General features: G+C 36.0%; 1 protein-coding gene across 2 annotated transcripts in view; it reads right to left on the bottom strand.

Moving 5' to 3' along the window:
- The window catches only part of mapk1 (mitogen-activated protein kinase 1), a 39,174-nt gene extending 19,658 nt beyond the window's left edge, over positions 1-19,516 (bottom strand). The window contains exon 1 of one of the 2 annotated variants that reach the window (XM_051895297.1): positions 19,097-19,516. In XM_051895297.1, the coding sequence (XP_051751257.1) occupies positions 19,097-19,242 (146 nt within the window). In that variant the 5' untranslated portion in view covers positions 19,243-19,516. The remainder of the gene's footprint in view (positions 1-19,096) is intronic. The other variant, XM_051895295.1, reaches the window with a different exon arrangement.
- Positions 19,517-22,085: the final 2,569 nt, after the last annotated feature.

Here is a 22,085-nt window from a genome sequence, read left to right as displayed (position 1 = left end):
GATTTTGGCCTAGGATCAGAAGAATCTTTTAGGATTCTCAACATTTGTAGCCAAAAATCATACAGTGTGAACCCGGCTTTAGTTACAAAACATAATAGTTCATTAATCTTGGGGGCCAAGAGTGTAGCGCCAATTCTTGGGGTCCTGTGAGACGTATCCAACGTTGAGGCAGTGTGTCATTTAGGAAACGTCGAACCTGCAGGTTCATTTGTCATTTTTTGTGCAATTGTAACGTTGCCATTTTGAAATATATTAGTATGAAATTGGGTCCATCTATTTGAAACACCCTGTATTAAAAATGGCTTATGATTATTTCACTCTTTGTTTAGATTCACAGATAAAAAAATAATAATAAATAAATAAATAAAAAAGTGCAAAATATTTTTATGATGATTCATGAACATTGAACAAGCTTCCAAGACAGTTGTGACCTTCATATAAATAAAAAAAAAAAAAAAAAAAAAAAAAAAAAAAAAGACAACAGTTAAAATAAATAAAACCAAACATTCAGATACAGACTGTGTTTAGATTTATCATTTTTAATTCTAATGACGCATTGTCATATTTTAAGCATTTGAGAAGTTGCAAAAACATAATGTGACCTTCATACAAAAGAAAAACGAAATAAAGTTTTCAAAAGGAATTATAATACTTTTAATGTTGGATATTAATGTTTTAAGTATTTGAGAAGTTGAAGACGCTAAAAAACTAAACTAAAAAAAAAAAAAAAAGTTTAAAAAGACAGATTTAATGTGACCTTTACGTTAAAGAACTAAATACAACTAACTAAATAAAATAAATCAGTTTTCAAAAGAAATAACAGTAATAGTAATATATTAATATTTTAAGCATGAGAACTCGCAAAAAACAAATGTTTAAAAACATTTCCAAAAACACTAAATTCAGGGGACCTGTTACCACAATTTAAATAAATGCATGGTTGCAAATAAAAAAATTCTAATTTATTGTTTTAATTAAGCCTTTTAAGTTGCAAACATTATTTTGTTGAGTTATTTTGACAAAATAATGTTAAATTAACTTAAATAATCAAAATAATCATTACATTAACTTAATATCATTTGTAACTTAAACTCAAATTTCTGCATTAACTGGCTTTTTAAAAAAATTTGTAGTAACTTAATGAAATTGTCTTGATAACTTCGGAAATTAGGCAGTGGATTTCTAGTTCCCAGCATGCTTTGCATAGGACTGGATAAGGATAATTAATGTTGAAATTAAGTGTTAATTTGTTTTTAATGAAGGGAAAGACCTGTTAGTGTTTAATGCTGTTATGTTTGACATTTGAAAGAGTTTCTGTAATGTTGAAGTTTTTTACCATTGTGTTGAAGAGTGGATACATGAAGGTAAACACATTGACTGACTGTTAAATAAGTTAGGTTAGCATGTGCTATGACAGCTGTTGATTTAAACTGAAATAGGTAAGATGAATTCGTTCCAGGGCTACTCAACTTAATTTGCGTTTATGCTACAAATTATTAAGTTCCTCTAACTCATTGTAGCTTGTTGTTTGAACATAAATTCACTGCAAGTTGTCAGAACTCAAAAAAATTGATTGTAGAGCCAACACATTATTTTTTAGAGTGTAATGTGATCTTTAAGTTAAATAACCTTCTAACCTTTAGCTAAACTCAAAACAGTTCCTATGGCTTTATGTGCGTCACTCTTCTTCACACATGGGCTTCATGAATGCAAAGAACTTGAAGATGCAATCTCATCATCATAACCATGACCTGATTCAAATGGTTTCCCTGAGCTCTCTGCACTGCTGACACATTGTTAATGCTAAATCTGTGTCAGGTGCACAGATAATGCAACATCTGCACTGTTTTATCTTGCACAGCAGAAACATGGTCAAGCAGGTCACAATTTATGACGGAACGGCTGTATTTGAACTTGCATTTTTCACACCATGGCTCAATGTGTCATGTCTGGAGGTTTTTTGTTGTTAATGTTGATGCAGATTTCAATCTTGACAAGTGTAAAGCTCACAGATCAACCATCTGGCTGGCACTGTACACACCACACTCTAAAAGGGCAGAAAGTGGAGAAATTACGCAGAGGTTAAGAAAGACCATGAAAGAGAGAGATAGAGAAGCAGAGATGGGGAGACATAGCAAGACAGCAGGGAAAAAGAGAAAAGGAGAGAGGCATGGTTTCCACGGAGACGGACAGGCAAGACTTTGTGGTTAGGAGTTATGCAACAGGCTGTTGCCATGGTAATGTGAAGGAGGGGGGCGGCGACAGGCTGAACGTTCGTAGTGAATTTACACAATGCTCTGACAATGCCAGATACCCTTGGTGCGAAAGAGGAGGGGGAAAAAGACGCTCCAATGGCATACTGTCATGCCACCAAATAATAAAGATGTCTATAAATAAAGCTGGGTCTGCATGGAAACTGTTGAGAGTAAATGACTGCTGCATGAGAACATCTCGAAGACTGAAAATCAGCACAGATGCAAAACAACAAAAACTACCTATTTTAGTGTTACTTGTGTGTAAACCCTCGGTGTGTGGTGTCAACAAAGTGAGAAGGCAAAGCAAAGCCACTCAAAAAAGGTTTTAGAATAACTTTTAACTTATGAACACTGTGATTTTGGGTAAAGCTCATTTCAGGTTCAAGTTTAAAAAAAATAAATAAATAAATTTAATAATTTTTTTTTTTTTAATTTTTTGACTAAATTTTTGCATCATGACTTCATCATGATTATTAAGCAAGCACATTTCTTCACCCCAAATTCTCATGAACATAATGGGTATTTTATTTAAAAGAAATCAGCAAACGTTAAAGGCAGTACAACAAACATTAATGCATAAATTCTTCATTTAATGTGTTTTTTTTTTTTTCTCACAAGAATGAGATAAGTTGCATTACGGTAATGAGAACTGTGAGGAATGTGCTTATTTCAGCCAATATTAACAATTTAATAAATATTTAGCCCGTTAGATAAATAATAATTATATAAATATATATGGCATTAAAAGGTTTTGCATTGTGACATTTTCATAACAATTAAGCAGATTTTTTCACCCCAAATTCTCATTACTATAACAGGTCCAGATTTTTTTTATTAGTATTTTATTCTAATAAAAATCAGCAGACATTAAAGGCAGTACAAAAAAAAAAAAAAAAAAAAAAACATTACAATACATAAATACTTCATTTAATATTTTTTTTTCTCATGAGAATGGGATAAGTTGCATTATGGTAATGAGAACTAAAATAAATAACAATATTAATATATAGCCAGCTAATTACGGTAATGAGAACTGAGAGGAATGTGCTTTATTTCATACAAAAATTAAATAAAATAAAATGGATAAATTAATAAATAACAATCACAAAAACAACATTAATTAAAGCTGCAAGCAGCGATGAAAGGGCCCTTGCACCCGGGCTTACCGCCACCCGGTGGCCTTAGGAAAACTGAACAGTGAACAGTGGGCGATATTCATTTAAGCAGATAAATAGAGAAGAAATATGGCAAAGTCATTTTGATTGCCAAGCAGATGTCTTCAGGCCAGGACTATTATCAAAAGTTTGGAGCAGATCGAACATTGTATGCCTGAGTTACAACAACTTGCTGTTTCGTGGCGTTAATCGCATACATTAGCACTTAGCCAAGTGTTGCATGATTTCACGTGTTTCTAGCATGTTTGGTACTTCATGGCATATACAAATGTGTTTCTGGGAGTGAATTACAGTGCAAAGCATGCCATTTCCTGTTGCCAGCAGGTGGCGCTATGACTAACTAAATATTGGCATATAGATGTCTTCATTTCGGAGAAGAAGAATAATTGACTGAGCAATAACAATAGGGTCCTCGCACCACAGGTGCTCAGGCCCTAATAATAAAACACAATTTTGCCCCTATTACAATGCATGAATACTTGCTAAATTAATGTAGTTATTTCTTACAGTAATGAGATCATTTGCATTACATTAATGAGAACTGGGAGTTTGTACGTATTAATTTAACTGTCATTAAAAAAAAAAAAGTCATAATGTCCAAACCCTACAAATTACTTTCATTTGGCTTTAGGGTGAAATGTAACCCAGACAGGTTCTCAGTTTCATAAGATGCACCCATTTAGATGTGTTATGCAATATGGCATTATATATGTTTTACATGCCTATTTGTGCATTCACAAGATCCCTTTAGCAGGCATCTCCCAACGTTTAAAGAAGAGATGCTTCTATTTTAATGCACCTTCTGAGGGTGAAGGCACTTCTAAGGCTCGTCGAAATGGGGCCGGGACACAAGGCTGGATAATCCTGTCTTTTCTGTTCCTAACCCAGAACGCCCGCACATTCGCAGCTGTGCCAGTAAGAAGCTTTTCACATTCTATAAACCAGAAAATCTTAAAGACATTAACTAGGTTGAACGGTTTCACCATACTTTGGAGAGTGAACAAGCGGATCAAACAGACCTTACTTCACAAAACTAGCTTTTTACATTTGAAGAAGGAAATGTGAGGGTAGTTTGCCAGGGCAAAAGTCATTACCACGGTGCTACAGGTTCAGTGATGTTCTAAATAGAACTCTAGGGTTCTTGACTCAATTTCAAAGAACGCTTTATGCCAAAAACTTTCTATATAAAAGGAGAATATATAATGTTTAACAGGCTATTTAATTTTTTTTCTAGTGATAAAAAGTGCATAAACATACTTGAATTAATAAAATGTAAACAAAATGAATTAAATTTGATTAAAACTAAATCCATAAAATGATCCCATGATATGAAAAAGTATGAAGTGCCTGACAGAACACTTTGATTTACTAGCACCTTGTGCCAGCGCAATCCCTCTTTTGGTGTTAAAAAAAATTACCCTCAGGATTTACTAAAGACACGCAGTGAAAAATTAGCACTAAAAAGGCGTGGACACAGTTATTTTTGCGACTGACCTTATTGCATATGCATTTGTAGGAGTTTTCCTTTCAGACCCAAAATTTATGAGAGAAAAGTACTTAAATTAATCATGCAAGGTGATTTACTAAGGTTTGCGCTAGTCAAGTTACAGCGGATTAATAAAGGCCTTCTGAAGTGAAGCGATGTAGGTGTAGATTTTGTAAGAAAAAAAATCCATATTTAAAACTTTATTAACTATAATATCTAGCTTCTGGCAGATGGCCGTACCCTCTAAGAGTAACCCCTGACCCAACACATGACGCAATGATGAACACGGAAGCGCAGAGGATTGAGCAAATCAAAACACCGGTCACAAATTAAGTCTAAAATGAGAAATTTTACAGAGCAATGTCAGAGGATTTCGATATAAGAGAAAAGGAGCTTGAGTTTGTTGCCCAGCCGTATTTATTTAAACCGCAAGAGGCGTCTAAGCTTACGATACTCCTACATCCTGCGTCATACAATCGCATTAGGGGTTAATCTTGTGGCGCAAGTTGACTTGCGCAGTATGCGTACAGTCGTCTGCCGAAAGCTAGTTATTTTAGTTTATTAAGTTTTAAATATGGCTATTTTTCTTACAAAAACCCATCACTTTGCTTTAGAAGGCCTTTGGATTATTTTTATGATGGAGGGATGCATTTTTTTGGACTTCAAAATCGCGCCCCCCATTCACTACCATTATAAAGAGCCAGGATATTTTTAAATACATCTCCGAATGTGTTCATCTGTAAGAAGATCATATACACCTAGGAAGGCTTGAGTGTGAGAAAATCATGGGATAATTTTCATTCTTGGGTGAACTATCCCTTTAAGGTTTTGAATTAAACGTTAATAAGTCATTACTAGAAGGTTATGAATGGTTGTACCAATAGTGAAGATTGCCTTAGAAATTTAGCAAACACCACTAATAATAAATTAACCATCGTGATTTGCAGTTATTTTCCACCCTTATATGGGCATATGCTTAACATGCCTTGTCAAAGTCTGCAAAAATTACCAACCATGCAAATAAAAACAAAAAAAAAATCTCCCTTTCCTCTGCTTTCATTCACTCCTTCGGTTGCCTGCTCCTTTTGACACTCCTCCCAGTCAGGCTGGTTCATGTGACGGCAGATTGACGTCCTTGGCAGAAGGGTTGCCATGGAGACTGGCACTGTGGCAGAGTTTGGCATGGAGGCACGGCCCAGGCAGTAGCCACACACCGTGTGTGTGTGTGTGTGTGTGTGTGTGTGTGTGTGTGTGTGTGTGTGTGTGTGTGTGAGAGAATGCAGGCATGTGTGAGCTTGTACATGCATTGACTAAAATATTTGTATGTACATTTGTGCGCACACAAGGGTGCATAAAAGAAAGTGTAATTATGTGGCTACATCCCTCACTGCGCATACAACAGAGTGCAACAGTTGGGTTCCGGAAGTAAAAACTCCATTCATTTTCTCCATAAGGAAATTGATTTTAAACAATAACTTATAAACCATTAAAGACAAACCTGCTGTGAGCTACAAGGTTGTTAATCCATGGTATTTGCTTCTGCTGAAGCCGTCAGCCCACATTATTTCAGCTTATTTTTAAAATAATCGTGTTTAACAGTGGAATTCCTGGTGGAAAAACTACACTACCCACGATGCTGTACAGAAAATGACACCAATCAAGAGTCCAAAAAAGCAACATGCTCCAAAATAGCTCTTTAGCTCCGCCCACTCCCATGAAGCACTGTGAATGACATAATCGAGTCCCTCAAAATACTGAAATGTTTGTATATATATGCATATAAATATAGCCTATTGCTTTTATACATATAATCAACATTTGTAAATAAGTAGTTTTATATTTCACCATCATTTTTTAATTTGATTATGGCAATGCTTCTTGGGATTGTAGTTCTTTCCCCTCACTAACATCATTAAGTACACAGTCTTGGACCTTTGTATTTTTTGTCTAATTTTAAATCAAAGTTTGTAGTGTTGTGATTCACCTCGAAGCGGATTGGCTTGATTCATGGCTTATAACTCTTTAACGAAGACTATTTTAAAATTCCTATGGGAAAAATGAATGAAAAAAAAAAATACTTCCAGAACCAGCACAGCTGAAAAAGGAGATGGGTACTGTTGCACTCTATGTGAATATCCAAACCTGGTGCAAATCAGATTAGGCTTTAATATTTCCCACAATGCATTAAAAAACCCCACCTTTTTCTTATTTTTTTTACTTGAAATCAGTTGTTCATGTGTCATGTGTGCTTTTCTGTCCGAAATGACTCAATGCTCACCCTACCAATTGGCAAACAATAGTCTAAATGACTTTTATGGCATCAGTTAAGGATCTGGGGCCGGTTGCACCAGCTGGACGTAAAAAAGTTGGGTGTAAGCTCTACACTGGGCTTTGCTATGTCCAGTCTTCAGATAAATATTTACATCTGCACCAAATAAAAACAACAACAAGGCGCAACTACACCCAGCGTAGACGATGCGGGTCCACACATTCTACCGCAGTGATAGTTGAGATGCCACTCACAATAGTTACAAACTTAAATTTGATAATAAAATAACTGAATTTGCTCATGTCATCGTAACAAATGAAGTCATTGCTATGCGGTTTCCTGATTTTACTATGAATATTAAAGGCGCAGTAAGTGATTTCTGAGAAATGCTGTTGAAAGTGGATCAGACAGACCACCACAACACACTTGTAGCCAATCAGCAGTAGGGGCGTGTCCACTCATGATGGGGGAGGAGAGAGAGTGAGCAAGAGGGAGATTTGAAGAAAGACTGTAGAAAGAGAGATGGCTGAGAGACATTACAAATAATGAGAAAAAGTCAGGAGGAATATCACTGGAAAAAGAACGGTCATGATGAGGCAAGAGCTTTAGAACCTGCGTTAATTTTAGAAAAGCTTTCCAGCGCTGGAGAGAACTAAACGGGAAGGCTTGAAAAATAATATGAAAGGCTCCAATACAGAGCAGCACAAAGCGCTTATGCGCATCCCGTGTGCAGAATGATGTGCTTGAAGCAACATGGAGTCGCAGCATGCAGCGCTTCGCATTGAAAAGTTCAAAGCACAAAGGGAAGAGATATGCATAGTGTATTATATCTATGCAGTTTAGTGAGCCTTTTCTCTCAACAGTTATAAATCAGTTACTGTGCAAGTGAAGAACAATTCATAGTGCTCTCTACTCCAGTGTTGTGATCTAACAGACACAAAGGACAAAGTAACAATTTAGAAACAGCAATAAACTCCAGCAAGATAAAGGCCTTTTATGCAAAACCATATACCTTTATCTACAGATCAAGTACAATAATAGTAGGAACATTGAATCATCTTGGAGAGAGTTTCATCGTGTTGACTGTCGTAATCGAACGCGACACAAAATTTGAATGCTGAATGGAGAATGACTGACAGCCGCAGCGGAGGGAAGAGTTTACGTGAACTTCAATTTAACGGCATAAATTTTCATCTGTACCTCACATTAAACTATGGAATGGCTTCAGAAAACTAGGAATATAGTGCACAAAAACGTTATGGTGCTTTATAATGTTTTTGTGCCTTTTGTGGGGCTTAACAATAACAGAATAGTACACGCACAATATCGGATTTGGATCGGTCTCACCTGACCGATACCCGATCCGGCAAAAATGGCCGTATCAGAGCCGATACTGATACTGAGTATAGGATCGGCAAGTCCCTATTTCTCAGAAATCACTTACTGCACCTTTAATATACTTTTTACAATATTAAAACCTTAAGAAGCTTCTCAAAATCAAAAACTGTAAAATTCCTAGTATTACTTACAATAATTTAAATCATGTTAATGTTTTTATATTAAAACAACAAAAAAAGACTTCGTATTGTAGCAAGTTTGTATAAGTGCATCTATTCAGCAATTACAATTGACTGTCACAGATGATTATGCCTGAATAAATCGAGTGAAGCAGAAAAGGTGATCACAATTAAAATCTGATTAATCGTGCAGCCCTAAAAAAAAAAAAATATAATATAATATGATGATTTTAAAGTTGGCAGACCATGAATCAAGTACAATAGCTATGCGCAAAGAAAAACAGAAACGTACAATTCTCATCACAGGAAATTCGACCTGCACAAACAGACAGCATTTACTGAACTCAAGCTTAAGTGGACAAACAGCCATTACAGTAATTATTAACATAATTTGAACAGTAATGAAGAGGTGCTATTTGCAACGAGGGCACAGAAGATCTTAATTTACTACAGCTATAGATACATGCCTCTGAATGAGTGAGTCAACCTGCTAAAGCAAACAGCCATAGATAGATAAGCCTTTACACCAGACCTGAGTGACGTATTTAATAGTCGCAACTACAGGAAACTCTTACCCTCAAACAACGTAAGAGAATTAGTATAATTACCTAATAAGCAGAAGAACTATCTGTGGTTATATTACTAAAAGCACAATATAAATACCAGTAACATTTAGGAACATCATAATAGTTACACATGTTCTACATTTATGTTTTTGAAAATTGTAACATTATCATTTCTCTGGTAACCACAGACAATAACAAAACATTAGAGATATCAGAAAATAATGTACATCTGGGGCACTACTTGCTTTTACAACTCGTATTGATTACAAGATTATCTAGGCGAGATGATGCATGGAAATTTATTTTTCAAAACAGACAAATCATATCATAAATCATAAAATTGAGCCAAAGGCAAAAACAAACGGCAACAACCGCCTCTGCTTTTTTTCAAGATCAAACCAGAGAACTAGGTTACACTTTATTTTACAGTGTCGTAGTTACATTGTAATTACTCAAATAAGTACCAAAGTCCCTTTAAGACAAGTCATTTCACTCGGCGGCCATCTTTGAAACGCCTCTCAGGCATTCAAGTGCAGCTCTTATCTCTATGAATGGGGAAACATCAAATTCTCCAAAGCTGTTTGCCAAGCTTTCGATTAAATTTCATATTTGAGATCACCAATGAAATCTGACAACAACTGTCTCATAAATTATGTTTCTAAATGTTCGAATCAAAAAAAAAAAAAACTGTATTTTTCAGGCTGGATCAAGCTAGCGTGCATGCGCAGTCCTAAATGCGTGTCTCTTGTGCCTTTCGGAGGCGCCCGTCTGACTGTGTCTATAGGAACTGGAGCTTCTAACGACCGCTGCAGTTACACGATGACTCTTATTTAGAAGGCGGGACTTATTCCACCATATTGCGCGTTGCACTTTCTCCCATTCAAAACAATACGAGTGACGTATCTTGTGTTATTCTATAGTCTTTGGTAAGTCCTGAGTCCTTTTAATTAACTACATGTACTTACCATAGAGACAGTTAGGGTTAGGGTTTGGTTTAGGGTTAGTTACTTGTAATTATGCATAATGTACTGTTATTACTATAGTAACTTGTAACTACGGCACCGTAAAATAAAGTGTTACCGAGAACTAAGAGTTGATTAGTAACACCTATAGGTTACAATAAGGTTTCATTTGTTAACATGAGTTAACAACATTAGTTAACATGAACTAATGAACAATATTTCTACACCAAACCAAAGAACAATTGTATTTAACTAACATTAAAGGGTTAGTTCACCCAAAAATTAAAATTCTGTCATTAATTATTCACCCTCATGTTGTTCCACACCCATAAGACTTCGAAAATCTTCGGAACACAAATTAAGATATTTTTGATAAAATCTGATGGCTCTGTGAGGTCTGCATTGAAAGCAAGTTAATTTACACTTTCAAACACCCAGAAAGGTACTAAAGATATATTTACAGTTCATGTGACTATAGTGGTTCAACCTTAATGTTATAAAGCAACGAGAATACTTTTTGTGCGCCAAAAAAAAAAAAAAAAAAAAAAGACTAATTCAACAATATCTAGTGATGGGTGATTTCAAAACACTGCTTCATGATTTTGTTTCGAATCAGTGGTTTAGAGCGCCAAAGTCACGTGATTTCAGTAAACGAGGCTTTGTTACGTCATAAGCGTTTTGAAATTTCAATGGTTCACCACTGGGGGCGTGACTTTGGCAGTTTGATACGCACTCTGAACCACTGATTCAAAAGAAAAGATTCGTAAAGCTTCGAAGCTTCATGAAGCATTGTTTTAAAATCGCCCATCTCCTCTAGATATTGTTGAATAAAGTCATTATTTTTGTATTTTTTGGCGCACAAAAAGTATTCTTGTTGCTTTATAATATTAAGGTTGAACCACTGTAGTCACATGAACTGTTTTAAATATGTCTTAGTACCTTTTTGGGCATTCTGAAGTGTTAATAATCTTGCTTTCAACGCAGGCCTCACTGAGCCATCGAATTTTATTAAAAATATCTTAATTTGTGTTCCAAAGATGAACGAAGGTCTTACCGGTGTAGAACAGCATGAGGGTGAGTAATTAATGACAGAATTTTCATTTTTAGGTGAACTAACCCTTTAACAAAGATTAATAAATGCTGTAAAAAGTAGGCCTATTGCTCATTGTTAGTTGACGTCAGTTAATGCATGAACTGTTAACTAATGAGACCTTATTGTAAAGTATTACCAGATAATTGTATTAAAAATCTATCACTATGTTTGGCCTGCATGCGTGCACAATGAAATGCTTTGGTAATCTGAAATTAATAATGGAATATTATATGTCTCAAAGCATGTATGGGCTCTTTTCTGGAAACTGAAAGTGTGAAAGGAAAAAAAAAAAAAAAAAAAAAAAGAGAAAATACATAAAGCATTTATTCTTGGAGTGCTACCACAAATTTCTGAATCCAATAATTTCACAATTTAAACAGAAGCCACCTAATTAGCGGAAGGATGCTTTTATGACATTAGTGAAAGCAGTTTGTAGAAAATACAAGAAAAAAAAAATGCTGTGAACTTACAGTGCAGATTGAAATTGAGACAATTGAGAGCATTATATTCTGTATCTAACGGAAGATAATGTTTGGAAAATAAAAATGTGTTTAAACCCAAAATAGCTATTGAAACGGTTTCATGCACTTGGTGACAAAACTCCAAATAAAACAGCTGATACAATTAGCAACAACATGTTTATGAGCTCCAGTACTTCCCACAAATGTCTGCATACTAAGTGAAGCAATCAAGAAATACATTCACTTTTACTTCAGTGTTAAGACCATAGCACCGAGCACCTATGAAGTACAGAGGCAGGGTCATGCCCTGAGGAACTGGAACTGCAGGACTGACTACTAGCATTCCTCCTTATGGTTTAGAGCCACTACCCACAGAGTCACTTCTGCAATAGCACGCCACATAAATGGCGCAACAATTTTGAGAATTAAGCTGGCAAGTAAAAACATATTGTAGTTAAAGTCAAAAGATTAGAACACACTCTGCAGTCTTCAGAACCAACAGCCAACAATGTGCATCAATTTAACTCACCCTAATAAATAAATGCATCTGATCACGGTCAGGTGAACTGAAAAGCAGCCTAAAAGGCAATTAAACAGAACATAAACATAAAATAACATAAAACATAAGAGATATCAGTAAACAATTTGTACCTCTGAAAGGGGCAATATTTTGCTTTTACAATTTATATGGATTTTATGGTCATCTAGGTGAAAAATGCTAATTTATTTCTCAAAACATGCATTAAACAAATCATGAACTTGAGCAAAATGCAAAAACAACCTGCATTAACTGTCTCTGGAATTAAGATCGAACCAAACAGAAATGTTTAAGAGGTAACACAAAGTCACAAATAAGGTTTCATTTGTTAATATTAGTTAACATGGACTGTTAACAACAAACAATGCTTCTAATTAGGCATGTGACAGTATCAAATTTTCATGTTGCGATAATTGCTGAAGCTTTTATCACGGTATACGGTATTATCACGATATTGAAATAAGTTGCAAAAAAAAGTGTCAGTATAAAAAGTTTAAGATGTCTTTTTCTTATAACAAAAAGAACTTTGAACATTATTAAAAATATTACAATAACGCAATACATATAAAAAATTAAAAAGTTAAATTTTTCAAACAGATTAAAGTGCAAAAGAATTATAAAGAACAACAGGTAACACTTTACAATACATTAGTTAATGCATTAACTAAGATTAAGAATGAGCAATAGCTACATTTGTTACAGAAGGTATTATTTTTTGTTAATGTTAATGTTAGTTAAGAAATACAACTGATCATTGTTAGTTTTAGCTCAGGGGCCTGTACCATGAAGCCGGATTCACTGGCTAGCCAGGTAAGTTGCGCCAATCCTGGGTTTTAGGTACCATGAAAGTGACTTGGCTTCTAGCGGTGTTAATCACCATAGTAACTTACGCTCCACAGCTAACCTGGCAGGTTATGTTCTGGATAAGGGATCTCAAACCGAAATTGGACCAATCAGATGTGAGCAAAGTGATACTGACACATCCAACGCAATAAAGTCACACCCCCGGTTTCACTTCCTCCAAATTAAAGGTCACTATGTAGTAAAAATAAATATTTAAAAGATGAAATTGTCTGGCTTTAACGATAATTAGAATTATGATTTATATAATTATTATATGATCTATATTATTATTAATCCATTACACACAAGCAATTTTAGTTTAGCAGTTATTAAGCATTTAGTTTAAATGAATATTGATATATACAGATCATATGTAATAAGCTGTAGAATCAATAGTTAACTCTTTAAAAATGACTACATGTGACCTTGCATGTTTGAGTCTCTATTGCTATATATTATCAAGCAACTATATAAACTAACTTCACAAGTTTCTCTTGCACTGATAGAGCAAGATCATTTCTTTTATTTTTCCTCTTTCATGGACAAGTATTTTCTTTAGTGTAAATGCGTTTAAATTCTTCATTTTCTTCAATCTCTTAACCTTCAGCAGAAGAGTTTTGAATCACGCTGGCTCTCTCGCGAGAAGTGAATCAGAGTTTCTCTCTGTTGCAAGGCATGTGATTGGCTGTTCACCACTGATGTCACGCATTCATGTGCACGCGCTCCACAAACTCAGAATCAAAGCCTGAGTTGACAGAGAAAGTTGATGATCAGCATCATGGTACCAACAAAGCCGGATTGGAGTGGTTTGGTTTTGTCAACTCGAAACTAATCCTATAACCCTGAGTTTGTTTAACTACCATCATGGTACAGGCCCCAGGTCCATTACAACTTTTGATTTTAGTAATGTTATTAAACATTAACTAAGAAATTAACATTAAGATTAATAAACGCTTTTTCATTGTCAGTTTGGTAGTAATGAATTAACATGTTTACTAATGAAGCCTTATGTCACTAAGTGTTATTGAACAATAACAAATAATCAGAACATTTTCAGTCATATAAGGCATGTTGTAGTCCAGAATAAAATATAAAAATGTTAAAGTTTGAAAATAAATAGCCTATTAAGTCTTTAAGTATTAAGTATTTGGTGCTGTGATGAACAACATTGAGATTACAAAAAACTGAATGGCTGTTTGAAGCATTTGAAATACTGTTCAGTAGCACAGCCGCTTTTGTTTACGGCGTTTCCGGGGTAACCGCTTCATTTCTGCAGTTCCATCAGTGCCTTCTGCTGTCAGAGAGTGAACCTGCACTTTCATTCAGCGCATCTCCTTCACTCGTTCCGCCATGTGCTTCTCGTGCACGTTGGGCTTGTTTATATGCGCGTCTCTTTGTTGCAGCTTACAGTGGTGCATTTTATTATTTGTGGATTTTATACTCTCAATATTGTGCATATTCATTATCGTGATATATCGTATTACAGAATATCGGCACGTCTACGTCTAATATCAACATTTACTAATACTTTTTTGAACTGAAAAGAAAAAGAAGTTTAAAACATTATCTGTTAACATTAGGTAAATTCGGCATTGAAACGGCTTCTCGAACGAGAAAAAAAAAAAAAGTGCAGAACTTGAATTTGTCCATTGGGAATTGACTATTGGATCATTTTTGGAACTATTGGAACAAATTTTGTGAAAAATATATTGCTTGCTGTTGTAAACTAATGGATGAACTAATGCTAACAAATGAGACCTTATTGTAAAGTGTTACCTATTGTTTTTCTAAGTATCTATTACTTATGAATGCATGGTCTAGTGCATGCACAATCAAATGATTTGATGATGCTTTGAAATTGATTATGGAATATCAGACGTCTCAAAGCATCTACGGACTCTTTCATGGACACTGAAGATCTGCAAAATGTTTGCAAGTTACAGCTATTTAGGCACAAAAACATTATGCCAATTTAATTTTGTAAGTGGAAGAGATATCCTCATTCTGCAAGTGTGACAACATGCATTCAATATCAAGAATATATTTAACATATCGTTCATTTATACCTAAAACACTAAAAGCTGTATTTAAATCTTGATAATACAGCTTAATTACACTTGCCATGTGAATCTACAGAGGACGTCACCTCCAGTAATTAGATGCTGTTATACAATGGACGCAAGCGCTTTACACACACACATACGTTTACGGGAATCACCGCTTCAGTGCAGCTGAACAACAAAATGGACTGCAGCCTTTCGCCTCTCCATTCCTAAATCCACTTGCCCACCCCTTCCCTTCCATTTCCTGCCCTCTCTTCGCTCATTCACTCGCTCTCTGGTTTAAAACTGAAACCCAGCCTGTCCCCAACCTCCCTCAGCAACAGAGCTAAACTCCACATTCTCCAGCTATTACATCACAGGGGGGCCTCTCAGCGAACGCCAGGCTTGTGGATGGTATTGGACGAAACTGACCCGCAGTTGCAGTTACTGGAACAGTTTTGTGTTTACAAATGAGTCTGGTATACAAAGCAGATCCAAGATCATGGACGTCATCAGTTTAGAATATCTGCTGCAATGCTCCTGCAACTGAGAACTTTCGTATTCTAGGTTTCAAGGAAATTGGCGTCTGATTGTGATCAAACAGCCTATTGTTTGTGACTTACATTACTGGTTTCCCAAAACTACTGGCTTGTCTTGTTTTGCATAATACAGGACAGGATGTCAGACACACAAAACGCTTCCTCATGGACACAGGAGTGTAATGCACAAAGCAAAATCCATTAGAACATCCAGAACTCCCAAATCGGCAGTGCAGCATTTAAGGAGCATGTGAACCGCACCTCTAGAATACGCCAAAAATGGGATCACCACAATTGATAAACTGAATTAAAAGGAATTAATAGGTAATATTCACTCTCAGTGGGATTCAGAGCATATTATGACTCCTATACCCCTTAGTCAGGGTAGCGCCTTATTTCATTTTTGACAGGAATAAAAACAAGGCTGTGATGGATAGAATACAGGGCATTCAAAGGACTGTACTGTTGTTTAACAAAATACTGATTGTCCATACTGATCCATAAAACAGTTTTAAAGGGGTCCTTGATTATGATTTCACTTTTTTAACTTTAGTTAGTGTGTAACGTTGCTGTTTGAGCATAAACAACATCTGCAAAGTTACGACGCTCAAAGTTCAATGCAAAGGGAGATATTTTCTTTAACAGAAATCGCTTTTAAGGACTACAACAAACGGCTGGTAGGGACTACAACAAGCTTCTTCCCAGGTTAGTGACATCACTAACCCTGAAATTTACATAAACACAGGAACACACAAAAAAAGGGTTGAGGCCATTTTGGGTTGCTTTAGAGAAGAGGAAGAGTTTTTTTAGTAGAGTGGTCTTACCATGCTGTCATTTTACGCCGGACTGCTTCACAAACGAGGGTCAATTCAACGCTGCATTTGCACAAAAGATTAACATGACGGCATATGCTAGTCTATGAGTTGAATCAACTCCACAGCAACTACATAAATTTATCCACTAACCATTCAGAAACGTCCAGTTGCATTCTATAAGTTGTAACTTCTTCCTGAGTCTCTCCATCAGTGTTCGACTCTGGTTTGAACAATGTAAGGCTGAACACCGTTACTGACAATTGTCATTTTGGCTGCGTGAGATTCTCCAGCTTTGTTGTTGTTGAGCAACCGCAGCACGAGCTGTTAAAGCTCCGCCCTCTTTTGGAAAGGTGGCGGGAGCAGCAGCTCATTTGCGTTTAAAGGGACACACACAAAAACGCCGTGTTTTGCTCACACCCAAATAGGGGCAAATTTGACAAGCTATAATAAATGATCTGTGGGGTATTTTGAGCTGAAACTTCACAGACACATTCTGGGGACACCAGAGACTTATATTACATCTTGTAAAAGGGGCATTATAGGCCTCCTTTAAAAGTTGAGTTCTGAAAATTACATGATCTAGGACCTTTATACAGTGCGTGCCATTGTACGTCTATGCTTCACAGCCTATGGCGTCTAATCTGACTAAGGTCTATACCTGAGTAGACATCAGCATCTCTTCATAAGGATACTCCAAAACAGATGTCAGCAAAAAAAAAAAAAAAAAAAAAAAAAAGGAAAAAAAAAACCTTTTGTGCACAATTATTTCTGAAGGATTATGTGACACTGAAGACTGGCGTAATGATGCTGAAAATACAGCTAAATTGCATCACAGAAATAAATGAAACTTTAAAATATTCAAATAGAAAACGGTTATTTTAAATTTTAATACTTCACAATATTACTGTTTTTACTGTATTTTTTTTTATTCAAACAAATGCAGCATGGGTGAGCGGAAAAACTTCTTTCAAAAACACAAATCTTACCCACCAAACTTTTATGTGTTTACATATACATATATGTATACACACACACACACACAATAGTAGTAGTATTATATATATATGATACCATTTCTGCATCACGACTTTTTGCAAGGGTACAACATTTAAGACACCTTGTCTTAATAAATGACAGCAAGCTCAACATGCATGTTTTTTTTTCCACCAATATAACAGCGTATATTGGATTAAATTATTATTACTCAACATTCTTCTTTCCTCAAACTCTTTTTCAAAGGCTGTTGTCATCAGTCAAAAGCAAGGCTGCGTTAAGGCTTCAGTACTCTTACAGCCTGTTCAGCACAACATGTTACAGGCCTACACGTCCATATGACAGTCAACCCAGGGTGGCTTGTTCTAGTCTGTAGCTGTTGGGAGTGGGTGTGAACCATTCATTCATCCGTGCGAGAAGAGCAAAACTAGGCCTGCCAGCGATGAGCTCATTCGTTTAGCCAACGGACTCCTCTCACCAGAACAGATGGGCGATCAGACTGCACATTTGAGCCAGCAGTCTCTCAACTGTAACAAAGCTAGCTTGAAACTTAACCACAACAATTCTCCTTTGTTATACAATTTCAACACCACTGTATAAATCTAGCTGTATACATATTGATTTACAAATTCACCAAGTCTTGGGAAACTGGCAAAACATTTATATTTGGAAAAAATGATGCTCATCCACTCTAGTGTACCTAGCCAACATTTAAAGTTAGAGGTGTAGGTCCAACTCAAGGACTATCAATTTCAACTGTTGTTCGTGGGCAGATCCAACAGTGAAATGCATCCAAGTGCCTCTTGTTCCTACCAGTTTTGCACAACCTTGGGGAGCCCGCGCCCACGCCACCCTGGAGAGCCCTGCCACCTTGACATTCCTGGAAAAGCACTGCGCAAATTTCACATCTTCACACTTCCATTAAGTTTTAATCCATGCCTGATGTCTGGTCTTAGCATGATGTTGTTGTATTTATTTACAGACTGGAACTCCATCACAGATCACGCACGAGTACATAAAATAACATGCACGTTTCTGCAAATCAGTGCAACACAATCCTGACACTAAATCTGGTGGGACGTACATAATCTGAATTTAATTACAATGCCATCAAGTTGATAGTTCAACAAAATAACCCTCATACAATAAAAAATAAGCTTGAGAGAAAGAAAAAAAAAAAGAAAAAAAAACATACCCTAAAAACTAAATTTGCAATGCAAAATGATTGAATAATGAATTTCCAATAGCAGCATAATCAGAACTGCTTTGACAGATGTCAGACTCAGTGTGAACTTGTCTCTTTCACTTAATGCAAATCTAAAACTCAGCCAGGGGAAAATGTTTAAAAGTCCAGCATAAAAAAAAGAAAAGTATATGCAACTGGTTTCAAGCAAAAGCAGCACGTCCATGATAACGAGAGAAGAAGTGGGGCTGGTGCATGGCACTGTGATTGAATGAACAAATCCAAGCAACAAAAGAAAAATTAATTACAATACTCGGAAAAACAACAGTATGTTCACAACAAGTATAAATGCATCTTACCAAACCATGCCGTATGCACCTTCTCCAATGTACGAGAGGTTGCTGTAGCGCGGCCCGACATCGAAAGCCTGACCGCGGACCATCTCGGCACCGGATCCGGGGTTCGGGCCGCCGCCAGCAGGGGCAGATACCGCAGCTGTCGCCATTGCTGAGAAACTGGGCTGCCTTTACACGGACAACAAACGCGCTTTTCTTACCCAAAGCAGATTATAAAGATCAGGAAAAAGCTCCTATGTTGAATAAACACGGCAAGAGGCAGTATAAGCGACGTGTTGAAACGAAACCGAGGACTCTGAGTCAGAGTGAAAGGAAAAAGACGGCTCAAACGTTGTTGACTGGCACATATATATAGTGATAGTAACCTGCGCGTGGCGTGTTCAATGGTGAGACTGACTGCAGGCACCAGCGGTAGAGAGCGAGAGTGTTGCCGCAGGAAGTAACGGGGCAGATCACGTGGACAGGGAGCGGAGAGTGGTTACCATAGAGATAGAAGTTACACTTTAGTTCTCAAGAGGTTTAAAGATGCCTTAATTTACAAAGTCAGACGAGGATAATCTGTTGATAAATCAGGATTTATGATATGTAGGTCATCCTGATTTTACAAAATTGTGAATCTAACGTACTTATTAGGAAATATATAAACAGATCTATCATGTTGGGGAGACTATTTGTAACACGAATTGAGTTCATTTGAGCTAAAGGGGTGACAGACAGTATAAGTTAAAATGTACAAACAAAGTATTTACAGGACAAAAATCATTTGTGGTTTATCATTTGAATTGCGTTAAATGTACGTACCAGAACTGGTCGTCGCTCAACAGGTTCTTGTGTTTATTTTTATATACACTTTTATATAACATCTATATTTTATATTTTTATATAACATCTACTTAAAACTTTCATATTAATGTTAAAAAAGCTAGGAAAAGTCAGAAATATTATGTCTAAGCTGGTCTTTGAAGTCTGAGTCCTTTGAAGGATGCAGGCTTTGAATTGGGATGCAGTTTGTGTATCATTATACTGGATCCATGCATTCGGTCTTAAAGTGACAGCAACCTATAATACCTGCTGCTGTCTAACGCCCTGTCCAAATACCCACACTTGCGGTCTTTGCACATTGACACTTGTCTATTTACTTGACGTATTTCCTGTGTAGAACTTTTGATTACCCAATGTGACACCCTTATAGTGTTGCAAAAATGCAAGTATTTACGGAGCTTTATTTTGATTTTCAATACTTTGCATTTTAAAATAAACTTCTAAATGTCTGTTCAGTAGTCGCTATGTAACAGAAGACAAAATTTAAAATTGTGGTGCTTCTAACTGATTAAAAGCAGTTGCAAATGTTGTACAAAACACACATAGCCTACTTATCTTTGCACCAATAAAATGTGCAACACTTTACTACCAAATTATATGTAATATATTACATATATTATGTATTAATATATATTACATATATATTATGTAATATACACATATAATAATGTTTTCCTCAACCTCTCATGATTTCAGGGCATGCGAGTTCCTAATCATGATGCATGATGGGATACACTTAGCCTTGAATACGGCTCCGAAGTGGTATTCGAGATAGTGTGGGTTTAGTTTGCATTAAGGGCACTGCACTTTGGCATTTTTAAGACATGTGACAGTATTGCGCACTTACTTCCTGTCGCGTGCACGCGCTTTCAAGTGTCCAAGACCGCAAGTGTGGGTGTTTGGATAGGGCAATTGTCATTAAAGGGTTAGTTCACCCCAAAAATTTACATTCTGTCATTAATTACTCACACTCGTGTTGTTGCCTCATCCGTAAGACCTTCGTTCATCATGTTGCTGTCTGTCTGCGTGATGCGACTGTAGAGATCCAACGCAACTACCACTTTCAAGGTCCAGAAAGGTAGGAAAGACATCATTACAGTAATCCATGTGACTCCAGTGGTTTAACCTCAATTTTATGAAGCGCCGCAAGTGCTTTGTTTGCGCAAAAAAACATAATTTACCACTTTACAAAAATATTGATCTGCAACAAGCGTTCATGAGGGCACCACGCGAGAGCTGACATTGTTGCGTGAACATACTTTGGATAATATTATTTTGTGAATAAAGTGTTAAATTATGTTTTTTTTGCGCAAAGAAAGCACTCACGTGGCTTTGTAAAATTGAGGTTAAACCACTGGAGTCACTTGGAGTACTTTAATGATGTCTTTACTACCTTTCCGGACCTTGAAAGTGGTAGTTGCGTTGGATCTCTATGGAGGGACAGAAAGCTCTCGGATTTCATTAAAAATATCTTCATTTGTGTTCTGAAGATGAGCAAAGGCCTTACACGTTTGGAATGACATGAGTGCGAGTAATTAATGACATTATTTTCATTTTTGGGTGAACTAACCCTTTAAGTTAATCAAACAACAAAACACAACTTTACCAGAGATTAATCTATATTTAATTTTAATATATAAATATTATATAAATATATAAATCTCGGTATAAAAACAGTGAACACTGCAATGTTATTGTACATTTAGGCCTAATTATTACATGTCTGTATCTGAATACACTAGTTAGACCTTACTTTATTTCTGTTATATTGTATTTACCTATGCTTTTAATTACTGTATTTTATCTTATTTTTTATTGACTGTTCACTTGCCTTTAATAATTTTTGAGCTTTATTAGTTAGGCTAGTAGTTTTTTCTGTGGTATCAAAGTATGCAAAGTGTGCTTTAAATAATAAATGGGAAGTATATATATGTTTGAATCAAGAACCGTAATAGGAGTTTTGTGATTCGTTGAACCACTACTCAAAGAATATATTTAGAGGATTTGAGAGCTGGAATTTGGTCATGAAGCAAATAAATACAAACTTATATTTCACCTAAGACTTCAGTTTAGCTCTGTAGCCATTTTGTTGTGACTACTATCATGCCTGTACACATTTTTCTGTGTACTAGATTTGCTTTATCTGCAAATCTTAAATCACTCTGACATG

The sequence above is a fragment of the Ctenopharyngodon idella genome, chromosome 5 (genome assembly GCF_019924925.1).
Source record: "Ctenopharyngodon idella isolate HZGC_01 chromosome 5, HZGC01, whole genome shotgun sequence".
Taxonomy (NCBI): domain Eukaryota; kingdom Metazoa; phylum Chordata; class Actinopteri; order Cypriniformes; family Xenocyprididae; genus Ctenopharyngodon; species Ctenopharyngodon idella.
The sequence above is the reverse complement of the archived record's forward strand: the minus strand, read 5'-3'. Positions and strand labels throughout refer to the sequence as shown.